Source organism: Drosophila persimilis, unplaced genomic scaffold (genome assembly GCF_003286085.1).
Source record: "Drosophila persimilis strain 14011-0111.01,24,50 unplaced genomic scaffold, DperRS2 tig00000000-arrow-pilon, whole genome shotgun sequence".
Taxonomy (NCBI): domain Eukaryota; kingdom Metazoa; phylum Arthropoda; class Insecta; order Diptera; family Drosophilidae; genus Drosophila; species Drosophila persimilis.
In genome coordinates this window covers 20,978,977-20,991,458 of record NW_020825288.1, presented here as the reverse complement: position 1 = coordinate 20,991,458, position 12,482 = coordinate 20,978,977, and the positions used below count along the sequence as shown (strand labels likewise).

At 44.1% G+C, this 12,482-nt stretch overlaps 2 protein-coding genes across 3 annotated transcripts; both read right to left on the bottom strand.

Annotated features, from left to right (window-relative positions):
* Positions 1-4,453: 4,453 nt before the first annotated feature.
* Positions 4,454-5,654, bottom strand: LOC6591442 (protein zerknuellt). The gene is made up of 2 exons (XM_002016929.1): positions 5,583-5,654; positions 4,454-5,518 (listed from the first exon to the last, which is right to left on the bottom strand). Exons 1-2 carry the CDS (start codon positions 5,652-5,654, stop codon positions 4,454-4,456), a joined length of 1,137 nt encoding a protein of 378 aa, XP_002016965.1.
* Positions 5,655-6,948: 1,294 nt separating this feature from the next.
* On the bottom strand, positions 6,949-10,411 carry LOC6591441 (homeotic protein bicoid). 2 transcript variants are annotated; one of them, XM_026992089.1, is made up of 4 exons: positions 10,110-10,411; positions 9,970-9,982; positions 8,807-9,900; positions 6,949-8,718 (listed from the first exon to the last, which is right to left on the bottom strand). In XM_026992089.1, exons 1-4 carry the CDS (start codon positions 10,263-10,265, stop codon positions 8,434-8,436), a joined length of 1,548 nt encoding a protein of 515 aa, XP_026847890.1. In that variant the 5' UTR covers positions 10,266-10,411; the 3' UTR covers positions 6,949-8,433. The 2 variants fall into 2 exon arrangements, with proteins under 2 accessions (XP_026847890.1, XP_026847888.1); XM_026992087.1 differs by having other exon boundaries at positions 9,970-10,045; positions 10,110-10,410.
* Positions 10,412-12,482: the final 2,071 nt, after the last annotated feature.

The following is a 12,482-nucleotide window of genomic DNA, read 5'->3' as shown; positions in this document are numbered from 1 at the left end:
AACATAATGGCATCTAATAATAGTAGAGCCGCAATCTGAGCGCAAACTGAAGCTCCAAAAGACTCCAACACGCTTCAGCCCCTCCAACTCTTCTTTGGGTCTGCACAACCACTCCACCATCTCCACCACTCCGGGTCTCCATCAGTTAACCTCTTTCAAGTCCCCATACTTCGGGGCTCCTTCCTCGACTCCTTCTCCAGATCTCTACCACCAAGAGCACTCCACTCGCTTTTCATTCACTGAAAAATATACTTTTTGAGTGCTAAAGATTTCGATAACAGACCCCATCTTATGTTTATGTAAATGGATATTTCAATCTATATTCTTCCATATCATTGTAGATCCTATATAGATCATATTCTCATTCCATATCTTTCCCACAAAGCCTCAGCAATCCACCAATCTTCCATGTTTTTTGCCTCAGTGTAGAAGTGCATGTTGCGGGGACATTACCTTGCATTGGATCCACCTTTTCCTCCAAAGGAGTGAGGAGGTATATTATGGGTGGCGGATATGTGTCTGTGTCGTGTGTTCCAGGCATTTAGGAGCCATACGGACACATGGACACACACGGACACGGGCAAAAACCGGACATGGACATGCTTAAGCGCCATGTAAGCAAAAGGAGCGAGGAAACGGAAAGGGGGGAAACACCAAATGCACAGGAATAAATAATTGCAGTGCACTGCAAAAGGAGAGACACAGAGAACTGTGCAGAGAGGGGTGGAGGAGAGCCACAGAGAACTGTGCAGAGAGCCAGGAGCCGAGTGAACTGGTTGTGGCACCCATGGCCTGCCTGCCACTGCCACACAGGCAAATGGACAAACGACAACGACACCAAATTGCTCACATGACGCACAGCATTTTTTATTTTCTGCCACACGAATATTCGTTCTGTTGCTTAGAGTTTTTCCACCGTAAGTTCCTTGTGGCAGAGAGAGATCGAGGACTGTGGCCTGTGTGTGTACTGTGGCGGCATCATCAGCATAGATTGCCATTTCGACGTAATTGTTATAAATGAATTTCACGTAATTTAATTATGGGTTTTAGACCGATGAAAAATATACCAGCCATCGGGCCATAAATACGAATGGGAACCCCCAACCCCTACCCCCTACCCCTATACAGACATACATATACGGGAGGTCACTTGCATATGTTGCACATCAGATGGTGTATGGAATTGAGAGGGTTGAGGGATGGTTAGGGGTAGCCGAATTAGCCATGAAATTGGTCTACGGATACGAGTATCTAGGAGGGTATGGGATAACCACTTGAAGGAACCACTTGTGCTGTGGAAACAGGAGATGGAAAGAACTCTAATGAGAGTCTCCTTTGCCCCAAAATATTATATATTTCCCCAAAAAAAATGAACAAATACTTCTATCCGAAGCTTTAAATACCCCACAATATTCATTGCCATAGTTATTTCTTCCTTCTTTTTTGTTGATACAATTTACCATACCCTCTTTAAGGGTATTATCAAGCCGAAAATAACAGCAACAGATGCTTGCAACAACCGCACGGCTCACGACCCCCATGACTCAAGGGAAAGGCGCAACAAAATTTCCATTGTATGCCCAAGAATTCCCCTTTTTTGGGGCTCCCCTTTTAGCAATTGGCATTCAAATTTTGAAGTGATTTTTTTCACGCATTCACAATCTTCCATGGAATACAAAATAAGTAGAGTTTTTCCCTGCTGCTGTTGTGCCTGCTGTGCCACAATATATACATTTTTTTTTTTTATTTTGGGACAGGACACGGCGGGACAACACCGCTGGCATATGTGGAATGGAATGGAAAGGAAAGTTTTTTCTGTGCTCTTTGCACGATTTGTTTATACGACAGGTGTTGGCCATAGCGTCGGGCGTTGAGGGACTGACACGTCTGTGAAATGTCATAACGTTTAAACGTGCCAAAAATATTCAAATTTCTGGCCAAAAATATATAGACAGAGATAGGGAAAGAGTGTGGCTGTAAGGTAGAGATAGGTAGAGCTCTGGGGATAGCCTTTTGGTTGAGAGAGTTTTCATGGTTTATAGATTATGGAAAAATGTAGAACTTTTAGGGAGCTACCTTTGGGTGCCTTCGGGATTTATAAGCTTTACTCTTTCAATATTTCAGTTCTAAAGACCCCTCTTTAGATGCTCTTTTCCCCACCTTTTCCCTCAGTTAATTAAAGATAGAACTATTCCTCAGGCGAAAGCTCATTTCATTTGCACAGAAAATACATTTTGGTCGGCTGTCGCCAAGGATTCCGCGAATGTCCTGGCCGCAAATTCAAAATTCATTGCGCGGCCAGCAAGGAGGGAAAGCTCTAAGGCGATTAGCCATAAAAATTATAGATTCAATCTAATTACAAAACGCTGTGGTCCAGGCAGAGAGAGAGAGAGATGGAGAGGGGGGAGGAAACAGCCAAGTGAATATTTAATTTAATTAACAAGAAACAATTTGAAATGTTTTTTTGGCGGGAGAAGAGGCGGCTGAGGCTGTGCTGTGCTGTGGCTATAGAATTTATTGTTATGACCGGGCCAAGGCAAGTGGCATTGTCATCAGGCCTTCAGGCACTCGACGGTGGCTCTGGCTCTGTCTTTGGCTCTGACTTTGGCTCTGTCTTTGGCTAATAAAACCGCAATGTTGCCGGAATGATTGAGGAGGAATAGAGGCATTCCAAACTGAACAATAGAAACAATCTGTGCCTGTGTGCTGTGCTGTGCTGTGCTGTGTTGTTGGACATGTTTATTACATTGGCATTTCGCGTAATTTTCTTTGCTTTTTATTCGAGTTTGATTAGCTGTGCGGGCCGGGCCGGGCGATTTGCCACGCCCACGACTCGCATCTATATTCATTATGGGGATAGAGAGAGAGAGAGAGAGTCTCAGCCTCAAAGCATGTGGAGGACATGCTCCCAGTCCAAGCAGAACCGCACCGCACCGGACCACATGTCAGGAAAATGTCAACAATGCGCATGAAAATTCCATGGTTCCACACCCACCCCTTGCCCTGCCACCCCTTCTCTAAGCCACATGGCCACCACACTCTGTTACTCTTTGGGCACTATTTTCCCTGGCTTTCTATGTGTGGCAGTGGCAAGTGGCAGCGACAATTTCCTCCCAGGGGAAGCAATTTGCCACACACCAAACACAACCAGAGGCGAGGCATGTCCCTGCCCAAAAGGGATGTCCTTCCTGTCCTCAATCCCCCAAAAGGAAGAAAGGAGAGTCACTTCAGCTGGAAAAGTGTGTGTGTGGTGGAAATTCCTTGGAGCTGAAGCTGAAGCTGAGTGTCGCATTTCCGCGCCGAAAGACGCTGTCCGGCAGCACTCGCCAGAAGGCCCAGAGAGTCCAAGTAATGTGTGCGGTTAAATATCCATAAATCAAATCGTAACACACACCACCTCAAGGGCAGCCTCCGAAGATGACCAACGTGCGAGCATGGTCCAAGCCGAACAAGGGTCCAGCAGGGTCCGAGGACCTGTCCAAGTTAATGCGGTTGACACTTTTCAACGACCTTAATAGATGGCAAATACAATGGAAATTCCTCGACTTGACCTCAAGTCGTCCGCAATGGGACATTAAATGGAAAAGTGAAACCAAAGACAACCAACACTGGGACACAAATAAATGCTGCTACTAAATGCTAAAAATTAACTCTCTACCCAGAAAAGTATCCACTTTTATGGGGGGCAAGCGGGTTGTTCAAAGGACTGATGGGTTTTCACGGGATGGTAGCAAAAGTTTAGCTGGGAAAAGTATCAAAGAAAGGGGCAATGTATTTGAAAGTTGGAAAAATGGAGGGGAAAGGAAGACAAGACTTTGTAGATAGTTCAGGAAATGATAACTGAAAGTATTCTTGGGTATTTCTAGATTTATTTTCAGAAGGATATCAATACCAATTTTGTATCTTTTTTTAATTAAACCAATTTATTTTAAATAATGAGAACTTTAAATCTAGAGATTTAAAGATCAAACTTTCTGTTCACGTTATCTCTTGTTTTGTATCCAAAAACAATAAGTTTTATAATGATCTTTGTATAATTATGATCTTTAGATAAGCTAGAGGGAAAAAGCTTTCATAAAAACTATGTTTCAAGGACCTCTTTCACCTCTTATTTCCTCCAACTTCCTTAAATATAAACAGAACCATATACAAGCCTGAAACAGTTGTGTTTTTTATAGGCAACCTACATATATTATATTTTATGTTATATATAGTAATATGCAAAGTTTTTAATTAAAAGATATTCTTAAATTCCAATAAAATACCTAATAATAATAATAATATCGAAATAATCAAAAGTTGTGCTTGTCACTGAGTTTTGGGGGGCGACAAATGAATTTTGCGTCCAAGTGCCAGAGACGTTTAGAGCTTAGAGATATGCTAAAGATACTTAAGAGTATAAAGATACTCACACCAGAGACAGATACACACTTGCAGCTACAGTTCTGAGTTCCTAGTTCTGATAGTTGTAGCCGGCGCCGGCCACACAGGGATTGATGTGGGAGATCGACAGCTTTCGGGACTTGGCCGCTGGCTCGCCCCACGCCAGATTCATCGAGGGTGCCGCATGCACCACCGGTACAGTGCTGGAGGAGCCGCCGCCACTGGGATGCCAGGCTTGGGCATTGGCTAGGACAGGCCCCGCCTTGGACTTGGACCAGGCCTGGGCAGCTGCCTCCAGATCCTGTTTGATGCTCTGCAAGACGAGGTCCACATTGTAGGAATAGTGGCCAGAGGCCGCCACTTCAGATGATCCAGAAGTAGTGCCGCCAATGGCTGCCCCAGGGGCAGAGGGGGCTACTGTTGCAGCAGTTGGCAGCGCTGTGCTCTGTGCGAGATGTTCCAGGATCTCGCTGAGATCGGAGGAGCACATGCTGTTGTTGTTGTTGTTGTTTGAGATATTGGGGATGGCTTGTGGCTTGGTCTTTGCTTGGCCGTAGAAGGAGGCTGCGGAAGCAGCCACTACTGGAGGTGCAGCAGCAACCACAGGAGGAACGGCTGCTGCCACAGCAGGACGCTTCTCCGCTGCACTGGCGGCCGCCTCCCTGGGATCCTGCGAGTAGGACATCAAGCGCTGCACTATACCCCGATGGGCACTCTGCTCCGCCTGGGGCTGAGCCAGCTTAGCACTCGCCTTGGCCTCACGATGTCCCTGGATGTCCTTCTTGAACTTCATGCGTCGATTCTGGAACCAGATCTTCACCTGTCGCTCGCAGAGGGACAGTCGCTGGGCAATCTCGATGCGACGTGTCCGGTAGAGATACATGTTGCTCTTGAATTCGTTCTCCAGTTCCACCAGCTGGACGCTGGTAAAGGCAGTCCTGGAACGCTTCAGCTTCACTCGCTGCGTATCCTGGTTGGGCTGCGAGGACAGATTCTCATCGGAGGAGAGCTGCTGCTGCTGATGGTGATGTTGCTGCAACGAAGGATGCTCTGGTATGCTGCTGACACTGTGCTGCGTGTAATTTTGCAGAGAGGTAGGCTGCAGATTCGCCGAATGATGGTGTCCATAGAGCAACTAATGGGAAAAGATAAATTAAATTAGTAAGATCCTTTAATTAGAAAGGGTTAGTATGACTTACATCGCTGTATTTAACCACTGGCGGAGCTGTTGTTGGATGATGCACTGGATAGTAATGCATGACGGATGACATGATCTCGGTTTTGGGCTGCTGATGTTGTACGCGGAACGGTCCAGAGTAGAATGATATGCTGCCCTATGCAAACATTCTCTCTTTATATAGAACTCTTGGTCTTGGTCTAGGTCTAGGTAGAGGGTCATCTTTCAGGTCAGGGCCCGTTGCGTTGCGAAAAAATTTGCCTAAACCCGCGAGTCATAAATCCCCTTTTTGGCCTTCCTTTCGTCGCACTCGCCGCCATCGTACCGCCGATGGCACCATCCAGACTAGCCAAGACTCGTGCGTCTGAGTTCCAGTCGGACGGGAGTCCTGGGAATGGGCAATCTAGAGGCTTGTTTTGATCAAAATCCAACCAAGGATTTGGCAGTTACGTGAGACACTGCCGCACGGGGTGATGGTCGCGGCCAGAGTCTAGCCAGGTAGACAGTCGTCGTCTTCGTCAGGCACTGGGCCTGATGATGATCTCAAAACCAAAGACAGCTCTGAACTTCGTAGCACCTGTTGAAGAAGAGTCGAGTCGGCCGGCGCTGAAAGTGAAACCGTTGTGCGCCCCTCCCCTGTGTTTCGTGTCGCGGCTTTTGGTCGCTCGCCCCGTCCCACAATTATCCTCATAATGCAATGAAAGCAACGCTCCGAAAAAGGATACTCCTCGGGGAGTTTATGGCACTCGTTTTGTTGCTGCCATGCAGCAGAAGCCTCAGACTATACTCGTCTACTGTGAATCCATGCGAATCTGTCGCGGTCCTTCGATCCTCGGACTTGGCAAACATTTTATTACTGGCGCTATCGGATTTGCTCCTTCTGAGAATTCGCTAAAAATATCCATGGAACAAAGGCGAAGTCATAACAGGGGAATCTTGTGAGGCATCTGTGGTACAGTTGAGGGGGGTATCTTAAGTTGAAATAATAATAATAATGTTAATCCGACAAAATTTTAATAATATTATTTGGAAGAGATTTGAGGTCTTGAAGTTTAGTGATATAATTTCAAAGGAAAGCAGGGGAAGAATGGTTTCTGAAGAAGTACAAATATATCTGTTTATATCTTTGAATCATGGTCTTTAAATATTAAATGTGGAAAATATGAAAATGTGGAATCAGGCAGGACAGAAGAGGAGCTTTATTCGACTTTAATATATTTTACAAATGTACCGAACTATACATGATATATGATGACTATCATACAATAAACTTCTTTATATCTTATATCAAATGCTAAACCAATTGATACCCTTTAGTTGTATCCATATTTACCGCACAATACATTATAGCAATATATCAAATATAAATTTAATTTTAGAATTTTTTATAATATATCAAAAGGATCACAATCATTTAAAATAGTATAAAATATATTATATTTTTTTCATATACATATGTATTTCCATTATGCTCTAAAAAGATTCATTCTTCCTTTGGGAATTTCCCCCGCACACAACCCACATCCATCGGAATAATCCACCTTTGAGAACGCGCCCATTTCTGTTGGGCTTCAATAAAAATTGGGAAACACTGGAATTTCCAATCGAGATTCGTTCATGTAAAGAGAGCGTTTTGGTTTCCCGGATTTTCCATAATTTATATCAAAGAAAATTGAGGCAACAAGTACAAGTTGGCCTGCCGACCAGCGCTGACGGCGCCCTCGTCAGCCTGTACACGGCCTACCTAAATAGTGCACACACACAGCCGCATCGGTGCGGGTCGCGGATATGTTCAGGTTCAGCGGATCAGGTAACTATATAAACACAGGCAGCTGCTGGTGGTGCCAAAATATTTTACGACTCGCGGGTTTCGTAGAAATATCGCGAATCAGATTTTACGACATGCATGTGCGAGCGGGAGGATAACGGGGCCCATAAAAGTGCATGTTTAAATTCATAAGATTTTCGGAAAAACCATGCGAGTTTTCGTTCAGAAAGATTTTCAACATACGCGCCTGGTGGCACAGTTTTTGGGAAGCATATCATATGTTGTTTATATATTCCCAAAGAATTACTTTACACACAAAAAAAAGCTTATAAAAGAGAACATATGACAATGGTGCACCGTGGTTCTTAAACTACAAATCGAAGCTAAGCAGATTTCAATGAAACTTGAAGTGATTTTCAAATGGAAACTTAGGATATAAATATATGATATAATATAAATAATTCAGTAAAAGAATCCTAGAACGAAACAAATGTTTGGTTTGTCTTGGCAGACAATTTGCTGACATTTCTTGTAGAAAGAATGTCCAAATGTCGAAACAAGCCAACGCTTTTGTCATGGCGTATTCGGAATTGTTTAAATGTTCAATCTTTAGCTGGTAATAATACAGTTTTGTATGATTACCAACCAAGAGAAACATTTTGCATTTCGATAAGTACAGGTTTTAGCTATGACAAAATTTGTTACAGTACAGAGATTCCTTTGCTTTTGAGGAACTTAAAATGTGGGAAAGAACTTTCTCTGGCATACGTTCAAGCCCAATAAAACACCTCGTTTGGTTTTAGCAGGGTATCCCTGGGCTTTTGGGGGAACACCCAACCAAAAACAAACGAAGCAACGAACGTATGGCAGAGAAAGTTGCCGATAAAAGTGAGAAATATATATAGTACCACTTGAAGAATCATTGAAATGTGCCGCCTGCTGACTAGGCTAGTACATAAAAACACTAAGAACAAATTTACAATTCAGGCTTACAAATAACTACGCGCAGATATCTACAATCAGTTTGGTATTTGTACAATCAGGAAACAACAGATATGGTTGTTTTTCGCTTAAGTCTATAAATAAATCTACCCCGGGAATACTACTAGTTGAAGCAGTAGGCAAACTGTGTGTTGCCTCCGGCATTACGATGCGGATTATACGCTTGCATTATCGTATCCATCGTACATTGATATTGGTTCGTGTCATGCATCATCCCCAATGGCGGGGGCGGTGGTTGGGCCTGTCCGGCCGATGGTTTGCCAAATTTGGCAAAGGCTCCGCGACCCGACAGCACCCGCATGCCTGTGCTCATATCATCGCTGCTGCCATCGTCACAGCTTTTGTCTAGACCAACCACAACCGTATGGCTCTTTAGCGGCTCCAGGTTCTACATGGGAATGGGAATGGAAATGGAAAGAAGCATGGATCATCTAGTGGAGGAGGAATGTCGGAAGAGAGATCATCCGCTCGCTCACCTGTAGCGTCGTCGTCTTCTTGTTGGTCGTCCCATCGTCCATGTCGTCGGCTATGTCCGTGTCGCCGACAGCCGTGGCGCAGGGGCCGCCAATGCCACATAGACTGGGACTCTCGTCATTTTTGGGTGTTAATGGCTCATAGACCTCGGAGCCGGGCGACAGGGCAGACGTCACCACCTCACCCGCCGCCGACACCGCCGCCGCAACGGCCGACGATGCTGTTCCGGGTGCGGCTGTAGCAGCAGCAGCAGCTGCGGCGGCGACACCAACACCAGACAGGGCCGAGCGCATATAATACGAGTTGTTAAAGTTGTAGTCGGCCTCCGGCTCGTCCTTGACCACCCGACAGGCACTGGCCGTCTTTTGTTGGAAATCAAAATGATGATACAGTTGCTGTTGTTGTTGTTGTTGCTCCTGTTGCTGCTGCTGCTGTTGCTGGGCCTGCATCTGATGCGGCACGTGGTTTGTGTGCGGCAGTTGATGGTGCAGGTGCTGCTGCTGTTGCTGCTGATGATTCTGATGGTGGTGTGGCGGCTGCTGTTGCTGCTGCTGATGGAGCTGCTGCTGCTGTTGTGTCTGAAAGAACTGTGCTCCATTCTGGGGTCCTGGTGCCCCCGAATACTGTCCATGGACGTGGCCCACATGGCGCTGGCCCTGAGCCTGGCCATGGCCATGATTGTAGTTGTAGTATGCATTGAATGTCTCACCATAGTGCTCCACCAGGTGGGCTGTCGTTGCCGAAGGGGTGGGCGAGGGAGTCAGGGCATTTGGTGTGGCCCCTCCGCCCAAAGTGAGATTCTGCAGACTGGGCGGGTCTCCCTCGCTGGTCTTGAGGCCCGGCGACAGCGGCATGCCATCGTAAGACTGATCTTTGTGCTGATCCGATTGGATTTTGTGTCGACGACGACGATTCTTGAACCAGATCTTCACCTGGGCCGTGCCCAAAGCCAGTTTGGCCGATAAATCGGCCAGTCGTGGTGCGGTCAGGTACCGTCCCTGCAGGAAATGCTGCTCCAACTCGGCGATCTGACTGCTGGTGAATGTTGTGCGAGTGCGTCGTGGCCGTCGCATCACCAGGGAATCAGGCAGCTCCTCTGTGGAGCGGGGGAATGGGCTTTAGAAATGTCACAGTTTCTGTGTTCTCTGCGTGTTTCAGCACTCACCGGGCTTGGGCATCTGGTTGGGCAGATAGGGACGGATATAATTGTAGTTAATGGCCCCCGTTCGCTCATCGAAAAGCTTTACACGATCAGGGATCACACATTACACCAGCTTTTCCTTGCTTTAAACGAAATATTCTTACCAAATCAAAGGGATTCCGAAATTGTGGCGGCAATTGCAGCTGCGGATGTTGATGAGGATGGTGGGGATGAGGATGCGGGTGGGGGTGCGGCGGGTGTGTGTGTGTGTGCGGCAGAGGGTGATGATAAAAATTTTGATCTGGCGGCGGTTGCGCCATTTTCCCCACAACTCCTCCTCCTCCTGCACCACGCTTGCAGCACTTTAGCACTCGTTTTAATTGCCCAATTTCCAATTTGAAATTGGGAACGGGAAAATGGTATAGTTCCTAATTTGTTGGGGTAACCGGTTACGTTCGAGACTTATCTTTCCAGCATTTTGTGATCCATCACGCATACATATATATTTACATATTCAAGGTGCCGTTATACGCAGTGTGATCGATATTCCCACTTAAGCCCCCTCTATTTAAACGGTTTAACGACTTGTGGTCAATGGCGGAAAATAATAGTGTTTGTAAGTTATTTTCGTAGATGCATCCTATCCCTATTCTTTAATTGAGAAACACGAATTCTTTCACCTCCGATAAAATGATTCAAGTTTCAATATTTTTGATGGAATATTAAAATACTCCCTTGGTCTACAATGGGTTAATCGTTCTCCGTCAAGGATTGCAAACCATATTCCTCGATTTTGATATTCGATCTGATATTAAAAGCTAGCTAGGACTTCAATACCTGAACATATAATTTTATCCGATTAATTAAACTATTCTGAACTTGACTGGCTTATTTTAAACACTTTCTTTTATTGCATTTTGCGTAGAAAGAGGTTTTAGCGAAATAAGTCAAACAAAAAACAAGTAGCGAAATAGGTCAATCAAAACAAACGAAAAAGGAAATTCGTTCATATTGCTCAATTTTGATATTCCATTGAATAATTCTGACAAACCAAATCACTAAGCAATGCCCACATAGTTTTATCCCATTGATGAATAAATTTTCTACAAGATAGGATTGTTTTGATCCCTGCTTTTATTGTATTTATTGTAAAAAAAGGTTTAATGGAAAAAGTTCACCAAAAACAGAGTCGCTATTTTGCGTGTAAGCCTTTGTATACCCTATTTTGTTAATTTTATATGAAGATGAAACGTGATTTATAAAGACCTTTTCTCAAATTGATATTCTTTAGACATATTCAAGTACATTATTAGTATCTTGAGTATATTTATCTCGATCCTGATACCTACGGAGTCTTGGATGACAAACATTTTCTCAATTCTATAACATCCATTTCCCCCAGGGTATGTGTGCATGGAATTAGCAACATGTTGCAAAAGCGAAACTGCGGCGAATCGGGTATTGCCTATATTTCAAGCTATATAGATTTGCCCACTTAGCTTTATCCCATAGATGAATACATTTTCTACTAGATTACATCTTTAAATTGCATGTAAGTATTTTATTTTGACCAAAAAACGGTTTTCAAGTAAATGTTGCTGCAACATTTGTGTATGGAATGGGACTCATGTTGCAAAAGCGAACTGCGGCGCATAAAAATTTTGGTCAAGACCAGTGTGACCCTCAGAAATATACCGAAATATACCGTCTCATTTCAAAAATATACCGTAAATATACTGACGAATTCCAGTTATAAATATCGATGATGTTATTGATTAAAAAATTGATATCGATGCTGTTATTGATTACAAAATTAATATCGGTGCTGTTATTGATTATAAAATTATTGTTATCGATGCTGTTATTGATTATTTTCAAATATACCGAAATATACCAAAAAATACCGAAAATTGTGCTGTTAGGCGCAATCAACTGCCCAGTGACGAGAGCTGATTGCTACAAGATGTTTGGCGAACTATTTGAAATTCTATTCAAACAAAAACTAACAAAATAGCCAAAGATGTATTTAAATTCTGTTTAAATTTTGTGTTGCTAACATAATACGTTTTAATAGAAATTAGTAAAAAAAAAAATGAATTTATTAGTAATAGAAGTCATTAAGCTTTAATTTTAGAAGAAAATACCATCCAACATTCCTGTTTTTCTAAACATTTAGACAAACGCTTCGCTGTCAATTGCTAAGTGAAATATTTTAATGGCATTTACCGAATAACTGACGTGTTTGCTTTGTGGATGTGGCAAGTAGTTTCTGTGGCAACTTCTGCCACTGCTCTGCCAACTGGCAACAAAAGTCAATTCATAGGCAGAGACAGAGCCACACAGTGGGAGAGTGTGTTAGAGTGCGAGAGCGGGCATCCAGCCAAAAGGCAAACAAAACTACGCGCCACCCAAAAGCCAAAGGATACACACGTATATACACACGCATACGCATACAGTGGGCCACAAAATTCACACGCAGTTTGTGTGACAAAAGGAGTTGTACGGAGACCAGACCCCGGATCCGTGTACTCCCCTCT